General features: G+C 62.5%; 2 protein-coding genes across 10 annotated transcripts; both read right to left on the minus strand.

The window, feature by feature from the left end:
* Positions 1 to 206: 206 nt before the first annotated feature.
* On the minus strand, positions 207 to 1,354 carry INSL3 (insulin like 3). The gene is made up of 2 exons (XM_023625458.2): positions 1,124 to 1,354; positions 207 to 746 (listed from the first exon to the last, which is right to left on the minus strand). Exons 1-2 carry the CDS (start codon positions 1,317 to 1,319, stop codon positions 541 to 543), a joined length of 402 nt encoding a protein of 133 aa, XP_023481226.1. The 5' UTR covers positions 1,320 to 1,354; the 3' UTR covers positions 207 to 540.
* A 1,472-nt stretch (positions 1,355 to 2,826) lies between these two features.
* JAK3 (Janus kinase 3) lies at positions 2,827 to 17,873 on the minus strand. Of its 9 annotated transcripts, none has more exons than XM_070246590.1 (25): positions 17,434 to 17,520; positions 17,293 to 17,338; positions 15,193 to 15,389; positions 14,647 to 14,770; positions 14,244 to 14,355; positions 13,923 to 14,068; positions 13,224 to 13,518; positions 12,845 to 12,967; positions 12,590 to 12,747; positions 12,050 to 12,161; positions 11,623 to 11,809; positions 10,925 to 11,052; positions 10,567 to 10,698; positions 9,898 to 9,982; positions 9,083 to 9,210; positions 8,203 to 8,335; positions 7,976 to 8,127; positions 7,684 to 7,834; positions 6,961 to 7,100; positions 6,700 to 6,889; positions 6,188 to 6,312; positions 5,792 to 5,964; positions 5,295 to 5,412; positions 5,002 to 5,112; positions 2,827 to 4,113 (listed from the first exon to the last, which is right to left on the minus strand). In XM_070246590.1, the coding sequence occupies exons 3-25, from the start codon at positions 15,374 to 15,376 to the stop codon at positions 4,006 to 4,008; spliced, it is 3,315 nt and encodes a 1,104-aa protein (XP_070102691.1). In that variant the 5' UTR covers positions 15,377 to 15,389; positions 17,293 to 17,338; positions 17,434 to 17,520; the 3' UTR covers positions 2,827 to 4,005. The 9 variants fall into 9 exon arrangements, with proteins under 9 accessions (XP_070102691.1, XP_023481222.1, XP_070102693.1 ...); XM_023625454.2 differs by having other exon boundaries at positions 16,252 to 17,338; positions 17,434 to 17,463; XM_070246592.1 differs by having other exon boundaries at positions 15,193 to 15,385; positions 17,434 to 17,455.
* Positions 17,874 to 19,846: the final 1,973 nt, after the last annotated feature.

Genomic DNA, 19,846 nt, shown 5'->3' on the forward strand with positions numbered 1-19,846 from the left:
CCTGGCCATTCCCTTCCTGGCTCACCTTGGCAACCCGCCATCTCCCTAGGCCTCTGTTTCCCCACTTTGTCTGGTGATGACTCTCAAATTGTTATCAAGTTCCTGGAAGTGTTGGCAGGGTCACAGCTGCCAGGGGACAATCCCACAGGAAGGCTGACCCAAAGCTTGTCCCCTTTCCTTGAGAAAATGAAAAAAGCTGCTTCGGATTCTGCAGTATCTTATTTATTCACTATGGGGAGACAGCAACAAGGGGCAGAGCACATGCAGGGAGGGTGGTGCCCAGGGCTCCGTGGAGAGGGGCACACTCGACCTTCAGGGTCTGGCATCTCCGCAAAACTGAGGATCCTCCAGGCCAGGGAGGGGTGTGGATTTTACCCGAGTTGGCCCCACCCAGGACAGATGGCCTGGGAGAGGTGGTGAGCTCCCTGTTCCAGGCGGTAATCAACAACATCCCCCCAGACGTGGGGCTTTACAGTGCTGTGTGACTTCAGGAGCTTGCCAGACCAGACCCCCCCACCCCAGGCCACGCCCCAGGAGGGTTCAATGGGGACAGAGGGTCAGCAGGTCCTGTCGGGTGCAGCCGCTGAGGCAGCAGTGGTGGGCAGGGTTGGCGGCAGCTGCCCGGCGGTGGTGGCGGTGGCGAGAGGCCTGGGACAGCAGCTGTGGGGCGAGTAGCAGCAAGGGGTCCCCATCGGCCGCCAGCCCGTGGCGGAGATGGCGTCCTTCCAGCCACTGCAGCAGCTCACCTGGGGACAGAGGGGAACTCAGCATGGATGGGGGGACCCAGAGACCCCCCGTGCTGTGTGCACCCGTCTGATGTGCCTGCACAATTTAAAGGGGCGCCCCAAAACCCAACAATCAAGATCAATCACATTTTAATGCAATATTTTTAAAAATCAAAAATTCATGAAGATCAAAATCCGGAAATTGAAAATAAAGGCGCGACCTGACGGCGCACTTGCAAGACCGCCTCGCTCGCCCGGCACCCATTTCTGGGCACGGCCGCACCCTCCGCGGGCTCGTACACACCCGCGCCGCCAGCCGGTGGCCCTGGCCCTGCCCCGGGCGCGCCCCCACCCCACCCGGGGACCCCAGGGCGCAGTCCTCGCCCGCCCCCACTCACGGTCGCCGCCAGCCACGGGCCGCCCGTCCTCGGGGGACCAGCGCGGGCCCCCGCACACCCGCACCAGCGCCCGCACGAAGTGGTGGCCGCACAGCTTCTCGGGCGCCCCCGGGGCGGCCGCGCCCCCCTGCGCCAGCGCCAGCGCCAGGCCCGCGCCCAGCAGCGCCAGCGCCCAGGTGCACCCGCGGGGTTCCATGGCGGCGGGAGGCGCCCGGCCCCGGCTGGGACCCCACTTATAGGCGCCCAGCCCGGCCCAGCTGGGGGCCTTGGAGGGGGAACACAGCGTCCCGCAGGACGTCCCGGGACAGGGTCAAGGGCCGGGTCAGGGCGAGCGTGGTGCAAGCCGACACCCGCTTTTTCTCGTTCTTGGACGCAAGTGCCTGGCTGAGGTTTGAAAGCCAAGCAAGGCTGCACTCCAGAGGCCCCGGCTCGACCCATCGCGCCGCCCCGGGACACGGCGCCCGCCAGCCCCTCTGTCCCCGAGAGCATGGGCGACTCCAGTACGACGGCTGGGGCGCGAGCTTGCTCTCCCCGCGCTGAGAAGCCCGTTCTTGTCGCGCTCCCCAGGAGAGCCGGCGGGCCGCGGAGCCCCCATGTGCACGGCCCGCGCTCCGCCACCTCACTGTGGGATCCCAGGGGTGCCCTGTGTCCCCAGAGGTGCCGTGTGTTCCCCGATCCTGTGAGTAATAAACTTTGGTTTTCAGGGTTCCCTGGCGGCTCCAGGTAAAGGGCGTCTTGTAGTCGTAGGGCCTCAAGGGCTGGTCCCACCACAACACTGAGAGGGGCACAGAGCAGCGAGGGTGTCTGTGCCCGGCCGGGGCCTTGGACGTACCTCCCCCAGGGGTAGCACTGGCCGAGGAGTCTGTATTTTTTAAAAACCATTTTGAAGAGGTGAAATATGTAAACCGAGACAGAACCATTCCGGGAGGTGTGAGCGCACCCAGCCAAGGGAGACCAGGAACATCCAGACCAGTTGTCCTTATTCCCATACAAAGAAGGAAACTGAGGCTTCAAGAGGACCCCATGCTTGCCCAAGGCCCCAGGACACGAGGCGGGGGCGGGGGGTGGCTGGCACTGTCTCTCCCACATCAGGGTCTCCTGGGCTGGCCTGCTGGAGCGCAGAGAATAAAGCTGGCGCGATCGCCCAGCATCTCCTTAGGCCAGCCTGGTGCCCAGGAGGCCTTTCGACCCCATTTTAGCAAGGAGGGAAACTAAGGCAGAGAGCAAGGAAGACGCGCGGCCCAGGGCCGGGCGCCTGAGCTGAAAGCCTGCCTGCGGAGCCTGGGGTGGCCCCGAGTCCCCACCAGGTGCGCGCTCTCCCGACGTGGGCCTCCCCTGCTCGCCGTCGCTCTGCACCCCACGCCCACAGTCCTGAGGCGCACGCAGGACACTCGCGCCCCCATGTTGGACCCCTGCCCACAGCCCAGACCTCCCACCCAGCCTTGCCCTCTGACCCCACAGAGCAGCCTGTTCCCTCCAGCCACCCGGAGCCTGTAATCAGCTCCCCAGGACAGAGCCAAGGCCAGCAGCTGCGGGCGGGAAGGCTGCCGTCCTCCAGGGCCCGGGCCAGTGCCCCGCCCTGCTGTCCGGCCTCCCCAGGCTGCCCCCAGACCCCACTGTGGCCCCCATGGGTCCCTACCTACATTCCTCCCCAGCTCACCCCCCCAAGGTTCCCCAACACCCAAGTCCAGCACAAACCATTCTTTCCACTCAACTCCTTTATTCAGTCATCAAACGCTCCGAGTCCCCTCTGTGTCCACCCCAGCCCCGTCCCCAAGAGCCTCCAGGTCAGAGGAGACAAAGCCGGACACGGACATCACCCTAGACCTAGGATCAGAGGGAAGAACAGGGCTGGTGGGGAGCGGTGAGAGCATGCCAGGGAAGGCTGCAGGGAGGTGAGAGCTGGCGTTTTGAGAGATGAATAAGAGTTTTCCAGGAAGGCAAAAGCGGCAGCAAAGCCTTGCAGGCAGGTGAGTGAGTGATGGGGGCTCAGCCTGCACAAGGCACCTTCTCACAAGCCCCAGAAGTTGACTCTGCACAGCACTGTTGCTCTGCCCCTTGTACACGGGACAGAACTGAGGCCCAGAGAGGGGAAGCAACTTGCCCACTGTCACTCAGCAAATAAGTGACAGAACCATGGGCTCTGACACGTGGGCTTTTAACCTCTATACTCTGAAGCTCCTCACTCTCGCCATGCTGTTCCCTCTGCCAAGAATGCCTTTCCTTCCCTCCACTGCTGAAAAGCTCTTGTCAGGCTCCAGTGTCATCAATTGAGTGACTCTCAAGTCAGGACAGAAAGGGCGCCAGGGGACGGGCGGGGAAACTGCAGTCCCACAACACAGGCACAGTTAGGGTGTGCTGGGACCCCAGCCTCCCCCAGCCCCGTGCACGGCCCCAAACCGTCACACAGTCTCTCCCAAAAGCTAGTTTCCGACCAGGCAGTGGTCTTGCCCTTGGCTTCCTCCAGCGAGCGGGGCGGGGGGCGGGGGCCTGAGAGGAGACACAATCTGTGGGACGTCCCCACCGGAAAAGAGGCAGGAAGCTCCAGCGGCCTGGGGAGGAGGCACAGACGGGAGTTTCAGTTCGCAGTCTCCATTCCGGGGGGGCGGGCTCAGCGGGCCCCACCGGTGCATGTGTCTTGAATCTTTACAAGCTCCAAAGGCCACAAGGCTGCTGTTGTTCCCCAAGCCAGGGGTGACCCCCAATGCAATGTCACTTGCCGCATGGGGGTCTCTATGAAGCAGAGGCCCAGAGAGGGGCAGCTCCCTGCCCAAGGTCACACAGCCAGTCCATGGATACCAGAACCCGGAGGTCTATGTGCAGGAGATAGGAAATGACAGTGAGCCGGCTTCTCCCCCAACAAGCAGGGAAGGCTACGGCTGCTACCCCCGGCTCCCACTCCACAGCGCCTCCAGCTGGGGGCCCAGGGCACTGAACGGCGGCCGGTCTTGTGGGCTGGGGGCCCAGCACAGCTTCATGAGCTCATGAACCTGAAGGGGTGGGAGGAGACAACAGGGTCACCTGTGAGTAGTGGGAAGGACATGACTCCTGTTCACAGTTTTAAAATATAAATTAGACTGTCTCTCCCCTGCTCCAGAGCCTCCCGTGGCTGACTCAGAACTAAACCTCATCCCATCCTCTGCCTCCCTCCCTCCATCACCTCCTGCTTGTCCCAGGCAGCCACATCCGCTCCCATCTCGTTATTCAAATACACCAAGCTCATTCCCACCTCAGGGCCTTTGCACCTGCCGTGTCCTCCACTGAAAATGCCCTCTCCTAGCTTTCCTCATGCGTGGGTTCCTCCTCCTCCAGGCATCAAACCCTCTGAGAGGCCCTCCCTGACTCCCCCATCATCTCCTCCTGGTCATCTTTGCAGACAGTGATCGCCACCAGCATGCTCTCGTTAGCCTCTGTTGATTACCAGGACAGAGTAGTGTCTGTTCTGTCTCCTCAGAGCCCGGCACACAGTTGGCGCTCAATACGTGTTTGTGGCCTGAGCAAATTAACTGATGAATAACCAACCACATGTTAGACACCTCTGCAAAAGTTGTGATGATAAACCGGAAGCGCCAGCACCACACAGTGAATGCCGACGGTGTGCGGGGCGGGGAGCCCAGCACCGGGTAGGCGTTAGCTCTTCTGGCCCCTGCACCGGTAAGGCACTCTTATCCCCGTTTTGGAGGTAGGCAAACCGAGGCTCTGAAAGCGTGTGTGACTTGCCGTACAACGAAAGAGCAGCAAGGCAGAGGCCAGGCCCCTCGGGCCTCGGGCCCCGGCTCATGCTCTCCAGCAAGAGGCCCAGAGGGCCCAGCTCGCTTGGCCAAGACCCAAGGGGAACCTACAGAGTGGGAAACTGAGGCTGACCCCGCAGCGCTCACCTCGGCGGGGCAGGCAGGAGGCGCGGGCAGCCTCTGGCCCTCGGCCAGCAGCTCCAGGAGGCGGCACAGGGCCGGGGCGTCTCGCTCACAGCCCATCATGCGCAGGAACTCCTGCGGAGGGAGCGCGCGGTGGGCAGGGGTCAGCCTCGGCAAGCGGACCCTCCCCACTGGGGCCTCCGATGCTGGGACCAGGGCACCCTCAGCAAAGCGGGGCCGCGGGCACTGGCCGGGCAGGGACTGGCCACGAAAGGGGCGGGGGAGGAGGGTGCTGGGCCCCGGGGGCGCCGACTCACGGCCGAGGGGCTGCAGCTCTTGTCGCTGTACGTGAAGAGCTCGTACAGGACCACCCCGAAGCTCCAGACGTCCGACTGGCGCGAGAAGATGTTGTCGGAGAGCGACTCTGGGGCGTACCTGGAGGGCCAGGCAGGCCTTGGGATGCGAGGGCGGGGCAGAGGGCGGGGAAGGGGCAGCCTCCGGCGGGGGGCGCTGGTCAGGGTGGGCGGGGGCTGTGAGGTCGGCCCAGCTGCTGGGTCTCAGCTTCCCTGACTGTGGGACGAGGGGATTCTCCAACCCTGCGGCGGGCGAGGGCGCGACCCCGGCGGGGTCAGGGTGGAGCCGTGGCTGGGGGCGGGGCCAGACTCGGGGTGGGCGGAGCCAGCGCACCAGGAGGCGGGGCGTGGCCTGGAGAGGCCGGGGCCGTGGGAGGGGCAAGGCCGGGGGGCGGGGCCAGGACAGTGCGGAGGAGGGGCCCGGGGTGGGGAGGAGCGCGGAGCCGGGGCGGCGTCCCCACCAGAAAATGGGGCTCTGGCCGGGCTCGCGGACCACGTAGTAGTCTTTGTCGAGCGGCAGCAACTTGGCGAGGCCGAAGTCGGCGATCTTGACGTGCGTCTCGCTCTCCACCAGGATGTTCCGAGCTGCCAGGTCGCGGTGCACGCAGCGTTGGGAGCCCAGGTACTCCATGCCCTGCGGGCGGGCATGGGGACGGACCCCAGGATGACTGGGCAGGGGCCCCAAGCCTGACCTGGAGTCCACCCCCACCCCCACCGAGACCCCAAGCCTAAGCCTAACCCTGTCCTGAGGCATGCTGCTCCGCGGTCCTGACCTTCGCCCACTCAGCCCCACCTCCGACCCGACCTGCAGCCCAGACTGCAGCCCTCAGCCGCCCGCGCTGCCCGCGGCCCCGCACCTTGCAGATCTGCGAGGCGTAGAGGAGCAGACGGCCGGCGTGGAGGCGCGCGCGGTGCCGCTGCAGGAAGTCGCGCAGGCAGCCGCTGGGCAGGTACTCCATGACCAGCCGCAGGCTCTGGCGGCCTGCGGGAGGCGAGAGGCGGCAGGAGTCACCGCGGCCGCTCTGTCTCCTCCGCCTCCCCATCCTTCCGCGGCCCTCCGAGGGGACCTTGGGCCCGCCCGCCTCAGTAATTGCTGTCTATGAAATGGGAAGGCAACAGTGACCCTTACCGCTAAGGTCTCTAGACTCCAGAATGGCTCATGTTTCAGGTGCGGAAATTGACGCTCAGAGAGGTTAAATTGCCTGCCCGAGGTCACCCAGCTGCTAAGGGACAGAGCTGGAACCCTACCCCCGCGCCCTGGATCTGGATAAGCCGGAGCGCCCCGAGCGCCCCCGCTGGTGTTCCCAGCGCCCTGAAATGGCCCTGCAGGAGGATGCGGCATGTGAGGGCAGGCCCTCAGGAGGCTCGCCTGGGCCGTAGCTGACGCCGCGGTACTTGACGATGAAGTCGCTGTGCAGGGCTCGCAGGATCTGGACCTCCCGCTGGAAGTCCCTCTGCTGCTCTGGCCCGCTGTGCTGCAGCTGCTTCACGGCCACCAGGGCGCCTGTGTTGTCACCCAGCGGGTCATAGCGGCACAGCTCCACGCTGCCGAAGTTGCCCTGGGGGACAGCGGGGCTGGTGTTCACGTGCACGGGTGCCGCCCCGCCGCACCCCCCTGGGCCCCCCTCACCTTGCCCAGCTGCGAGATGTACTTGAGGTGCCTCTCCTCATAGATGGTGGGGTCCTGGCAGGCATAGAGCTGGGCGCCATTCCACAGCCCGTCACGGGGCGCCAGGGCACCAGGAGTGGGGTCCGAGAGGAGCTCATAATCTGGGGAGCCCAGGCAGTGAGCAAGCCCTGCATTGGCCCTGGGCCCAGCTCCTAGGCTGACTTGCTGTGTGGCCTCGATCTGCATGCTTACCCTTTCTGTGCATTGTGGCAAAGCCACTGCAAGTCAAAGGGTACTTTATGGAGACAGAAGGGCATTTCCCAGACTCCACTGCTGTGAGATGTGGTCGCTCGCATGACTGAGCTCAGGCTGATGGGGAGACCTGCCAGGGGCCCCTTCAGGCGTGGCCTGTAGCAACCTAGCTTGGGACCCACACTCTCTCTCCTGCCCGCAAAGGATCCCACAGGCACCTGAGGCCACGGGGTGGGTGGAGCCACAAAGGGAGAGCTGCCTGCTGACCTGGATGCCCTCATCAAATGAGAACTAAACATCCGTCATGCTCAACCTGGAGCTGTGGGGCCCGTTTGTCACAGCAGCTGTCGGGCTCATGCTGACCATCACAGTCTCCAACCGCCCCAACCTTGCCAGGCGCAAGGGGCAGGCTCTGTGTGCAGCCGTGGCCTTCTCCCCTGGGGCCCCGTGTGACGGGCCAGCCCTGCCCACCCCGTCCGGCCCAGCGGCCACCTGAGGTGATGAGGCTGTTCAGGTCACGGATGATGCCGCGGAAGGAGGGCCTGAGGCCCCGCTCGTAGGCCATGCACTGCTGGATCAGCAGCGCCAGCTCCGTCCACTTGGGGGCTGGCAGCTGCTGCCGTTCCTGGTAAAACTGGAGCTTCTGAGGGCGGGAGGAGGGCTGGTCAGCCCCAGGGTACCCTCAGGAGGCCCCCCAGACCCACCCGCCCAGCCTCCCCCAGCTGGACTTCAGCCCACCCTTCTGGCAGATGGGGGCTCCAGAGGCCCCTGCTGGTGCTCTGACCTTGGCGGGGTCCAGCATGCTGATGGGCATCGTGACACCGCTGAACACCTCCCAGACTGTGGCACCGAAGCCCCACTTGTCAGCCTCCAAGCCAAGTGTGTGTGCCTCCTGGAGACACTCAGGGGCCACCCAGGGGATCCTGTCGGTGAGCACTGGGGCGGGGGATGTGGTCAGGGATCTGCATCCTTGCCCCACCAGGCTCCTCCCTCCTCCACCCCCATACTTACTCTCCAGGCTTAGCACAGCAGGGCTGACCCCAGGGTCACTCAGCTTGATGAAAGGCGGGCTCCCGTCAGCCCCCTCCCGAGCCAGGAGCACCTTCCGGGCTGAGACATTGCCATGGGGAAGGCCTTTGTCTTCCTAAGAAGGCCAGGCACAGGGAAATGCCAGGGAGGGTTTGATGAATGAGTATTCTGGCTGGCAAACTCCTACACATACTTCAAAGCCCACCTGGTAGCACTCAGACATATGCCAGCATCTTCCCTAGACCACTGGCAGCCTGTCTTGCCTCCTCTAGTCCACCCTCTATGCTGACCTGACCCTGTCCCTCCCCTTCTTAAACAGTGCTCCCCACACCGTGGCTCTCCACGGCCTTCAGGTCCTCAGCCTGGCATTCAAGGCCCTTTGAGATCCAGCCCTTGCTCACTCTTCCCATGAGCTTCTCTCTTCCCTTCTCTCGTGCCCCACCCTGGTCTCCTGCCCACTGAGCTGCCTGATGCACCCCAGGGCACGTGACACACCTCTAAGCCACGGACCTTTGCCCAGGCTGTTTCCTCAGCCTGACATGCCCTCCTTTCTTTCTCCTCCTGATGAACTCCTGCTCAACCTTTATGGCCCCAGCTCCAATACTCCTCTTCTGAGAAGCCTTGCCCAGCCTCCTTGCTCCCAACTCCCCCTGAGACCTGTGGACAACCTTTCTTCTGATGATGAACGTGGCTGTTCCTTTCTTCTGCTCTTATACCTCTGAACCTGTACCTATGCTGTTGCCTCCGTCTAAAATACCCTCCGCTTGCACCCTTGCCAAACTCCTATCCATACTACAGAGCCCCATCTCAATTACCCATCCTCTGTGTGAATGGAGGGTGGAGCAGGCAGAGGAGCACTCACCAGATAGTTGAGGGCATAGGCCAGCTGTTTGATCACCTGCAGCTTCCAGCTGGCCGGCACCAGATGGCCACACTTGCGCAGATATGTGTCCAGCGCCCCCAGGCGGACAAATTCCTGCACCATGATGCCTGGTGGCAGCAAGGAGGGTGGGGTTGGGAGGCAGGACTGCTCTCTGCTCATCAGGCTCCGTCCCCACCACCCCTCAGGGGTCCCTCCAACTCCACTCTGACTGCTCGCTGCCTGCTCCTCCTCCTGCCCTACTTGCCTCTCCTCCCCCTGCCCCTCTTGGGACCATTTGCCTGAAATAATGCCCGGGAGGGGCCGAGCACGCTCCAAAGCCATGTCCTGCCCTCTGCATGTCCTGTGTCTTCTGCTCCAACCTCCCTCTGCCCTCTCTTCCCTAACTCCTATTCATCCTGCCTTCCCAGGGTGAGTGCCCGCCACCCAGCTGGGCCAGCGACCTCCGACCCCACCCCCGACCCCCGAGCCCTGCGCTGCCCCCACGCAAGCCTCTGTCAGCCTGTCCAGGCGGCACAGGTGGCGCTCTGGGCTCCTGAGCTGAGCTGATGGAACCGAGGCTTGGCGAGTGACGCGGCCCTTGCCGCGGTGCAGGCGGCACACAGCCAAGCAGGACTGGAACCTGGGTCTGTCTGACTGAGACAACTCTGGAGGGCTGGGTACCAGGGCAGCCTGGAGCTGCTGCCCAAGGAGTGGCGCTTGAGGAACAGGGGCACAGGGCGCGGGAGCCTGGTGGATGCGGGTTGCTAATGCTGCACGGATGGGCGGGGTGGGGCGGGGCGGGGCGGGGCGCTCACTGTCTCCAGCCATGCACACGCCATGCAGGAACACGAGGTGCTGGTAGGACACTTGGCTCATCAAGCTCGCTGCTTCCAGGAACGACTGGGAGCGGGAGAAGGGAGAGAAGAGGCGTGGGCCCCTCCCACTCTGTGGTCAGACCAAGAACCCCAGCCCTGCTGCTCACAAGGCTTCCTGAGGAGGAGACCTGCCCACAGCCTGCTGTGGCCCTGGAGTTCACCACTAGTACCCGCCACACTGTCTCATGATGTCCCGATGAGGCTGCAAGTCCCCACTGTAGTTTACTTTGAGTCTCTCACAGAAGCGGGAGATTTGGGGTTTGAGATGGGCTGCAGACTTCCCCTGGGTGGTCCCTGCTGGTGACCCCTCCACATCACTCCCCTCTCTCTTTGCTCCCTCCTCTCTGGCCCACTGGCCTCGCTGTTCCTTAAACATGCCAAGCTCGGCCCTGCCTCAGGACCTTTGCACTGGCTGTTCCCTCTCTCTGGTGTACTCTTTCTATTTGCATCTAAATTCCCCAACCCTTCCAAATTTCATGGTTTGGAAATGCTGTGGCTACAATTCTGTTGTTTTAAGACCTTGTGTGGTTTTAAATTTCCCTGAATCCATGACCCTCTCTCCAACCAACCCTGACCCCAGAGGCCTGCCCCCGACCCCACCCCACTCACCTCCATGCAGTTCTTGTGCTTGGCATCCATCACTTTCAGCAGCACCTCTGTCTCCCGGGCCTCCCCGTCCACGGCCTCGTGGCGATGACCCCGGTAAATCTTGGTGAAGGACCCATGACCCAGGTTCTCGTGCTGGAGGGTGAGGGGGCAGCAGGAGAGGTGAAGAAGGGGTCTCCCGCAGGGTCCCAGCCCCTGAGCTGGCCCGCACAAGCACAGGCGCTGGCCCCATCTTACAGATGGGGAACCAGGAGCACAGGGATGTTACGTCACATGTCTGAGGCCACACAGCAGACGTGGATGTAGACTGGGTCTCTGAACCCCAACTATGGTCCCGCCCCCATTTCCTGGGGCTTCTTACCCACTCCAGGCTGTCAGCCGGGATCTTGTGAAACGTCATCTGACTCAGCTGGCAGCGGGATGGGGGTTGAACCAGGGATGGCGTGGGTGGGGTGCACCCTCTCCGGACCACAATCAGATTGGACTTTTCTACAGGGAGGGAGTGGAGGAAGAAGGCCAGAGGTCAGAGGTGAAAGGTTATCAAAGGGTTGCTGGCTCCCTAGCCTAGTTTGGGGGTCTCCCCCAGAAGCCAACCTTGGGCTGAGGACTCAAGGGGACATGGTTTACTTGACAGGAGACTCCAGGAAGCCACAGTGGGCGGGAGGGGAATGAGACAGAGGGAAAGAACCCTGAAGGGGGCGCCAATGAGCAGGAGATGCTGTGGGCAACCTGGTGTCAGTCCTGCTAGGGATTGTGGGGGACTCTGGAGAACTCACACCTCAGAGTCGTTCCCAGGGGTTTGTCTGAAAGTGAAATTCACCCAAGAAGAGGCAAGAGCTCGAGAGAGATTAAGTGCTAGTGACATCACTTGGCTCCAGCTGTGCCTGGATCTAGCCATGCCTGAAGGCAGCCTCTATCTGATGAGCAAACAAGTCACCTTTCCTTCCCCAAACCACCTTGGCCTGCAGTCTCCACCACTTGCCACAGAAAAGCTATGCCACACACAGAAAGGCAGGGCCCCAGATCGATCGCTCAGCTTAGGGAAGCGGGCAAGCTCACCTTTGGGTTTAGGGGTGCAGCAGGAGGTGAGGTTCAGCGCGACTCCGTCCACATGCAGGCCACCATCCCAGCAGGCTGCCAGGAGTTCTCGAAGACTGCTATGGGGACGCCCGAGGCCAGCCAGGGAGAAGGTTCCCGTGGGGTCGCACCGGATGAGGCAGCCCTTGTAATCAGGGCCCAGGGGGGTCTGCGAGGAGGAGTGACCCCTGAGAGGGTGAGGGCAGCACCCTGTCTTCACTACCTCTTCCTCAAGCACCACAGGCTCTTCTGACCTCCAAGCCTTTGCATATGCTGTTCCCTCCACCGGGAATGCCTTTTCCCTCCCCTTCTTCAGGGAGCAAATGCCTACATCTTTCAGGTCTCAGCTCCAATGTCACCTCCTCCAGGAAGCCCTCCCTGCCCCCCAGGTCTGTGGTGGTGGACCGACCTGGACACAGACAGTGAGGAGGAAGCTGTCAAAATCCTGGGGACTGCGGCGGAGAACGTAGGAGCCCGGAAGCGAGCCCCCAGTCTTGAGCTTGTTAACTGCAAAATCCAGGCTGTGGGGAAAGGTGAGAGAGGAGAGTGGAGACAGAGAGAGACAGAGAGACGGAGGCAGAGTCATCCAGCTGGGCCTGGGTCTAATCCTGGTCTCTCTGAGGCCTGGGACCTTCCCCAGGTGCCATTCCCTCTCTCCTCCCCACTTATGAAGTGAGCTGGAAGTCGGGGCTTCTGCCCGGGGATCAAACTAGAGGCTGCAGGTGAAGCCGGCGCCGAGCATCCCCAGGAAACGCCCTGGGGCCCCGCGGGGTCGGAGAGAGGGACGCGGCGGCCCTGCCGCACTGCGCGCCGCCTCTGCACCAGGCGCCGGTCAAGCCCCTGCCCCTCGTCCAGGGAGGCGAGGACACGGAGGCGCCACGCGGGGAGGCACCGCGATTCGGACCGGGTGGGTCGGCCGCTGAGGGCGGGCCTGGGGGCGGGTCCTCACGTGATGGGGCCGTGGCACTGCTCGGCCACCTCCTCGAGCAGCCGCGGGGGCGCCACCTCCTTGCAGAAGAAGTGCCGGGAGTCGGCTGTCAGCCGGAAGTAGCCGTCCACGAGCGCCACGAAGGACAAGGCCGCGGGCAGCCCCGGGAACTCGGCCTCCTGCGGGGACCCGCGTCAGCGCCCGCTGCGGCCCAGGGGCGCCGGTCCCGCGTCCCCGCCCTCGGGGTCAGGCGGGAGGGGAGGGTCCAGCACCCACCAGGATCTGGTTGTCTGTCCTGGTGACGGTGACCAGACGGTGCTCCCCGGCCGGGCCAACGCGCGGGGCCTGCTTGATGCTGATGTCCACGATTTCTGGAAAGTCGCAGAAGGGCTGGAGGGCCTGGGGAGGAGAGGGACGGCTGAGGTTGGGGGTCCCGCGAGCCCCGCCCCTCTCAGCCCCGCCCCGCCCCTTCTTTCAGTCCCCTCCCCCGCCCATCCCCAAATATCTCCCAGCCGCTCCCGCCTCCTCCCTCGACCCCCAGTGAGCTCCGCCCCCGCCCCGCCGGGCCCTCGCGGAGCCCCCCACAGCCTCGCCCCTCCTTCGTCCCCGCCTCCTCGCAGCCCCGCCCCTCGGCCCGCCCAGCGGCCGCCCGCACCTCGTCTCCGCCCGGGCTCCAGGCAATGCCGCTGCCACCAGCCACGCGGAGCAGCCCGGGCGCGTCCTGACCACCAGCACCCCCGGGGAGGCCCACGAGGAAGGTCTCGGCGGCCCCGGCCGGGTCCAGCCGCTCCAGGTCCATGATGTACTTGGCCATGAGCGAGTGCCTGTCAGCCTGGCAGGCGACCACGCGGCGCAGGGCCCGGCGCACGGTCCTCCGGATACGCTTCCGAGTCACGAAGCTCAGGCCCTGGATCAGATCGCGCAGGCCGGGGGGCAGGCAGGCCTTGTAGCTGCGAGCGGGGGAGCGGGCCCTTAGTGCGGGGAGGGGCCTCCTCAGGGCCGGACGAGGACACACAACCCAGGCTTTAGTTGAGGGGCTGGGGTGTGGCCTCAGTGTGGGGGCAGGAGGCGCACACGGAGACACACTGGGGGGCACACATGCGGGAAGGACCTCAGTGTGGGGAGGGTCACTGGGGCCCACAGGACAGACAGGACACACACAGGCCTTTTAGCTGCAGGAGGCGGGGCACTGGAGTCTCCCCGGGGGTGGGGGGTGGGGGAGGGGGGCTGGGTCACGCGGACGCACTGCAGGCTCCAGGCTCGTAGGTGGGGAGCCCCTACATGGGGGGCCTGGTGGAGCCACGTTCGCTCACTCCCAGGTAGAGGCTGGGCACCACAGCCTGGAAGCCCTCACCTGACGGTCTTCAGCAGCTCTTCAGGCCGCTGCGCCTGCTCACGGGCCATCCGGGCCAGGTCCAGCACGGCCAGGCTGAGACACTCGCCCTGTTCCTTGAGGCCAAGGCCCACGGGGAGGCGGCCGCTCAGCAGATCGTTGCGGTGCTGGGGGCCAGTCACAGCCCAACATGAGCCCTGATGTCACCCTGCAAACCCCCGCCCCGGGCCAAGGCCCCACTCCTGGGCTGCCGCAGGGAGGATCAGCTGAGACCGCCCAACCGGGAGCCCTGATGTTGCCCTGCGGACCCCACCCCTGGGCTGAGCCCCACGCAGCCCCTACCTGCGCGAAGAGGTGCTCCAGGACTGGCAGGTCAAGGATGGCGCTGGCCAAGTCCTTTCGTAGCCCGAAGCGGTGGCACTTCTCTAGCCCAAACCAGTTGGGAAAGTAAAAGCTGTGGGGAGAGGGGAGATCCCTGGAGTAGGGGCATGGGGAGGGAGAGGACTGTGGCAAGACCTCGCTGAGCCCAGGTTGTGACCTTGAGTTGCTGTGTGACCTTGGGCAGGCAACCCATCGTCTCTGGCCTCAGTTTCTCATCTGTGAAATGGGCAGTGCCCGCCAGGCACCCACTAAGAGGTGCGGGGAGATCACAGGGTTTCAGGGTCCCTGCGGTTTTCCACGCCCACTTCTTAAGCCCCCAGCAAAAGGCGGCCCACCTCTGTGTCACGGGGAGGGTCGTTCCTACCGGAGTCTGTAGACAAGGACCTGGGTGCCCGCATCCTCCACAGAGAAGATGTGGCTTGGGGGGAACCAGCAGGACAGGTCCTCGGTGGCCAGAGCAAAGAGGGAGTGGTACACGGGCAGGATGGCTGAGGGAACACCCCCGTCAGCTCCCCGTCAGCTCCCCGTCCGGTCCCCCCATGCAGCCCCGCAGGCTCTTTCTCACCTGCAGCTCTGACACCATGTCCCACCCCTGCTCACACACACTCTGGGGCTCCCCATTGCCCTTAGGAGAGAAGACATGCACTCAGCCTACTTCTCAGGGTCCCTGCCCCTCTCCCTGGAGCATCTCTTTCCACTGCACATTTGGCCCCGAGCGATGACCACCGTTTCCGCTGATAAGCCGTGCCACCTCTGAGACTCCGCATGTGCCATTCCCTGCGCACCCTCCTCCTTTACCAAACTCCTACGCCCTCTCAGAGCCCCAGCTCCGATGCCGGCTTCACTTGGCAGCTATTCCCTCTCCCAACCTGAGCCCTCCCTCTGGCCAGCCTTCTAGGGAGATACTCACCACTGGCCTTAGCAGCCCGAACACACAGCTCTTCAGCTGAATGGTCCCCAAAGGAGAAGGATAGGCGCTGCGGGGGCCCAGGGCCCCGAGGGGGCAGCAGCACATGCAGAGCACCGGCCTCTGAAGACGAGAGGCTGCAGGAGCGCTGAGCGATCAGGGGCGTCTCCTCGCTTGGTGGCTCCATGAGCACAGCCTGCCTGGACACACAGAGGCCACCTTCAGTTCTGCCAGGCTACACAGCTCGGGGTGGGGGGCAGAGCAGGTGCCGGGTGGGGTAAGGATGGTGCCAGAAAAAGAGGGAGGAGAGAAGGACAGAGACATGCAGAGAGAAAAAGACAGAGATGGAGAGAGGAAGCTGAGTGTGCAAGGTGGGTGAGGAGACATAAACCCCAGGTGAGGGCTGGGCTTGGGACCGGAAGATATTCTGCACCCAAATTTGTGTGAGCTCACACCCCACAATCTCATCTGTGCCCAGGGCAGACATCTCCAGTCAATCTGCAGCCTCCACACATCCCTGCTTCCAGCCCCTGAACCCAGGCAGGCGTGAACAATCAATCACAGGCGTACAAATGGGTACCAGCTCCTGGGCATGGTGGTTGGTCACTCCCTGTGGGTCGGTCTGGAAGCTTCTGCACCCGGTGTGAGGTGTGCGCAGGGGCAGATCCAGACTGATGACTTAGTCAACAACGGTCTCTGTGTCTGTCGCCCCCACCCCTCCCATCTCTGTCCCCTCGGTCGCTGCCCCCACCTAGGCCCCCACAGCAGGAAGCCCTCCGTAGGATGGGCCCAGGGGGAAGCTGCCCCTCTTCCTCCCAGGAGTTTGACTCCTGCCAACGGCCAGCTCTCTCCCACCCTGGGGGACTCCGGAGCTCGGGACCCCTGGCTAGGCAGGAGAAGGGTTGGGTTTGTTCCAGCCCAGTGAGGAAAAGAGGGCAGATGGACAAGATCCACTTAAATTGACCTGAATGAAGAAGATACAAAGCGGGTGTTGGGTAAAATCTTTGCTCCAAGATAACAGTAGGGGGTGGAGGGTGCAGTATTAAAGAGGTTTCAACACACCCAGATTATAACGCGGGGCCTGGGGGTTGGTGAAGAGCGCAGGCTCTGGATTCAGACCCCAGCGCCCCCATATCCCGGCCGCGGGACCCCGGCTGCGGACAGGCTGACTCCCTTTGCTCCTGGGCGACACGGCTTGCTGAGCCCAGCCTGAGGCGTCCCTGCCTTTAGTGCGCAGTAACTGGCACCGTCCTTGAGACTCGGCCCCCAGCGCTGCACAGACGCCGCTAAAGCAGACAGGAAGTGCCCTTGGCGCGGAGTGGCGGCCACCGCGGGGGCGGCGCGGGCAGAGGGCTGCCCCCCCGGGGACACCCCGGTATGCCCAGTTCCCCGCCCAGGAGTGGAAACACCCGCAGCCCTGGGGGCCCTGTCACTGCCCACAGAGGTGACCACTGTCCTACTGCTAACAGCCGGGCTCAAGTTGCCCGTCTTCGCGCTTGATATAAACAGAATCACCGCGCGTGTCTTCCGTTCAAAATAAATCTTAAAGAAATAGGATTTTTAAAAAACTATCGAAAGCGAAAAAAAAGAAAGTCAGAGGTGGTGTTCGGGGCCCAGAAAAATGCCCACGCTGGGGCAGCCGACGGCGCCGCGGCTAGGTTCTCGCCTCCTTCGGGGGCCTGGGGTTCACGGGTTCGTATCTCGGGCGCGGACCTACACATCGCGCGTCACGCGCCGCTGTGGCGGCGTCCCAATACGGGATACAGGAAGATGGGCCCGGGTGCTAGCTCGGGGACAATCTTCCTCACACAAAAAAAAAAAGAAAGAAAAAAATAGAAAATGCCCGCGTTTTAACACCAAAATTCCCACATCCCTGGATGGCTGGTCACCCCACGCTCCGGCCTGGGGGCTGGGAGGGTGGGGCGGGAGCTGTCTGCTCAGGGCGCCCCCCCCCCCACCCCTTCGCGAGCTCCCGGACATGAGCAATGATTCATTCAGGGCCGGATTGCTGGGAATGGGAGGCCTCTTTTTAGCCGGACAAAGTGGGAGCCCAGAGAGGGGAGCGGTTTGCCAGAGGCCGCACAGCCAGCCGCGCCAGCTCACGTCCGTCTGGCAGCTTTCCGTTCGTCTGGCAGCTTTCCTCGGAGGCCTGGAAGGTGAACCGGCCTTTGTCCGCAGCCTCGACCTTCCCTGTGGCCCCCACCCCGCGCCCCCGCCCGGCCCGGCCCGGCCAGCAGCTCTTACCTGGAGGCTGGGCGCCTGGCCGAGGACGACTGGGCAGAGCCCCGCGGCAGCCGGAGGAAAGTCCCACTCGGCTCCTTCCTGTGTGGGGCCCCTCGGCTTCCTGAACCGCTGTCACTTATTGAAAGTCATGGCCATGTGGGCGACGGGGGTGGGGAGGCGAGACGCAGAAAGTTCCGGAAGCCTCTGCAGCACTGGCCCTGCTCAGCTAGGCGGCTGGAGACCCTAGACGGAAGGCAGGGCGTGCCAGCACCGAGAAGGGCCCGGGTCACACGGGGGCTCAGCAGGCTCCAGACTCAACGCCCCAGTTCCTCCAGCCTCAGTTTACCCATCTGTGGCATACGTGGGTTGGGCACCCAACAGAACGAATTTTGCACCCAGGGAAGGGAATTCGGCTGGATCTGCCCAGGAAGGAGGGGAGGAAGTTGCCCCAGACAAAGGTCAAGTTCCCCTTCGAGGTATTCCTGCTATAGACCCTTCTCTCGGGGGGTGACGGCCCCTCTGTGCTCACTGCCCGCGCCCAGCTCCAGAGACCCTGTGCAGACCAGGCAGCAGCGAGCTGGGGTCTGAAGCAGGCCGGGGAAGCAGCGCAGCGGGGGAGGCTCCGCAGGGCAGAGGCGGTGAGGGAGGACTGAGCTCAGCGGTTCTGGAGCAGAGAGGAGGCGCGCACGGCGGGAAGAGGCGAGGAGGGAAGGGACGCAGTGCGGCCAGGGGCCAGGGCTGCCTGGTGGTCTTCTTAATGCTCTGGAGGCTGTCGTGAGTGACGGAGGCAGGAGGCCGGGCCAGCGTCGGGGTGAGACCTGGGACAATGTCCTTAGTGGGATACGGACGCCAGAAAGCAGAGCCCTGGGGCTAGATTTCAGAGGGCTCTTTCATCTCTGTAACCCATCACAAGTCCTGGCACAAAAATGGCTCTGGTCTGTATTTTGTTGACTTTAATTCAATCACCCACAGACACTTATTGGGCACCTCCCGTGTGCAGGGCATTGGAGGCACAGGAGCAGACAGAGCTGACCCGGTCTCTGTCTGGTGGAGCTGACAGTCTAGTGGGGGACATGAGGATAAACAGACTATTACCCATTCACTGTTTCAGTGGCATTTCGGGCCAGGCTGCTAGGAGGGCTTCCTGGAGGAAGTAACTTGGGTACTGAAATCCAAGGACAGGTGAGATTAGCCGGACAGTGATCTGGAGGTGTGGGGACTTCTGGCAGAGGGTGCAGCCCAGGCAAAGGCTGGGAGGCTGGACAAGGTCAGAGTGTCCTAAGGGGCAGGCTGGCAGGGACTGCTGAGCTGAGAGTCATGTGGGGCAGCAGTAGGGCTTCATGCGTGGGGGAGGGACACGGGCCGCGTCTTCAGCACAGCAGACGCTGCATCCGCTTGTGGCAGGAAGTGCTGCCTGGAGGCGTAGCCTAATCTTCTCTTCTTCCTGGGCTGCTTCCGCAGAGAGGGATGTATCCCCGGCCTGGAGACAGAAGCTCCTGCCCTCCAGGAAGGACGGCCAGTCTCCAGGCCCCGGAAAACCCCAGGCTATGATCACCATGGTATGCTGAGACTACCGAGAGGAACAGGGTCAGGACCAAGGTGGACCCTCAGCCCAGAGCCAGGTGCGTCAAGGCACCACAAGGAGGCTCCAGGGTCAGAGCCAGAACCTGTCCAGGAAGGAAGTGGAAACTCCAGTGACGCAAACATCCCACTTTTCTACCAGCAAAAACCCATAAATACAAAGAATAAACAAATGAAACTGGAAATGAAGGTGAATTCATGTCGTGGATAAAATATCTTCATTATATAAGCAACTCCTGGAAAGCAATAAGAAAATGCCAATAACTTAGCAGGACATGAACCCAGAAATCACAAAAAATGAAGTACAGATGGCTCTTAAACCCAGAAAAAGATGCTCAGCCTCACTCATAATAGGAGAAATGCAAATTTAAAGTACAGTGAAAGCATACAATCATTTCAATGAATACAGGAGAGATCTGACAAAATTCAACACCTATTCATGATGAAAAGCAAAAAACCTTTTAGCAAACCAGGTATAAATGGACACTTCCTCACACTGATAACGGGCATCCACAAAAAAATCTACAGGTAACATAACATTTAATGGGAAAGACTGAAGTGTTTCCTCCTGAGACTGGGAACGAGATAAGGATGTCTGTTCTCACCACCTCTGTTCAACATGGTTCTGGAGGCCAGAGCCATTGCAATAAGGCATGAAAAACAAATACAAGGCATGAAGATTGGAAAGGAGGAAGTGAGACTCTCCCTATTTGCAGATGACATGATTGTTTATGTAAAAAATCCAAGGGAATCCATGACAACTGCTAAAACTAAGGAGTGCATTTAGCAAGTTCACAGGTTTAAAAGTTAATATATAAAATCCAATTGAATTCTATACTCGCAGCAAACAATT

This window comes from Equus caballus, chromosome 21 (assembly GCF_041296265.1).
Source record: "Equus caballus isolate H_3958 breed thoroughbred chromosome 21, TB-T2T, whole genome shotgun sequence".
NCBI classification, from domain to species: domain Eukaryota; kingdom Metazoa; phylum Chordata; class Mammalia; order Perissodactyla; family Equidae; genus Equus; species Equus caballus.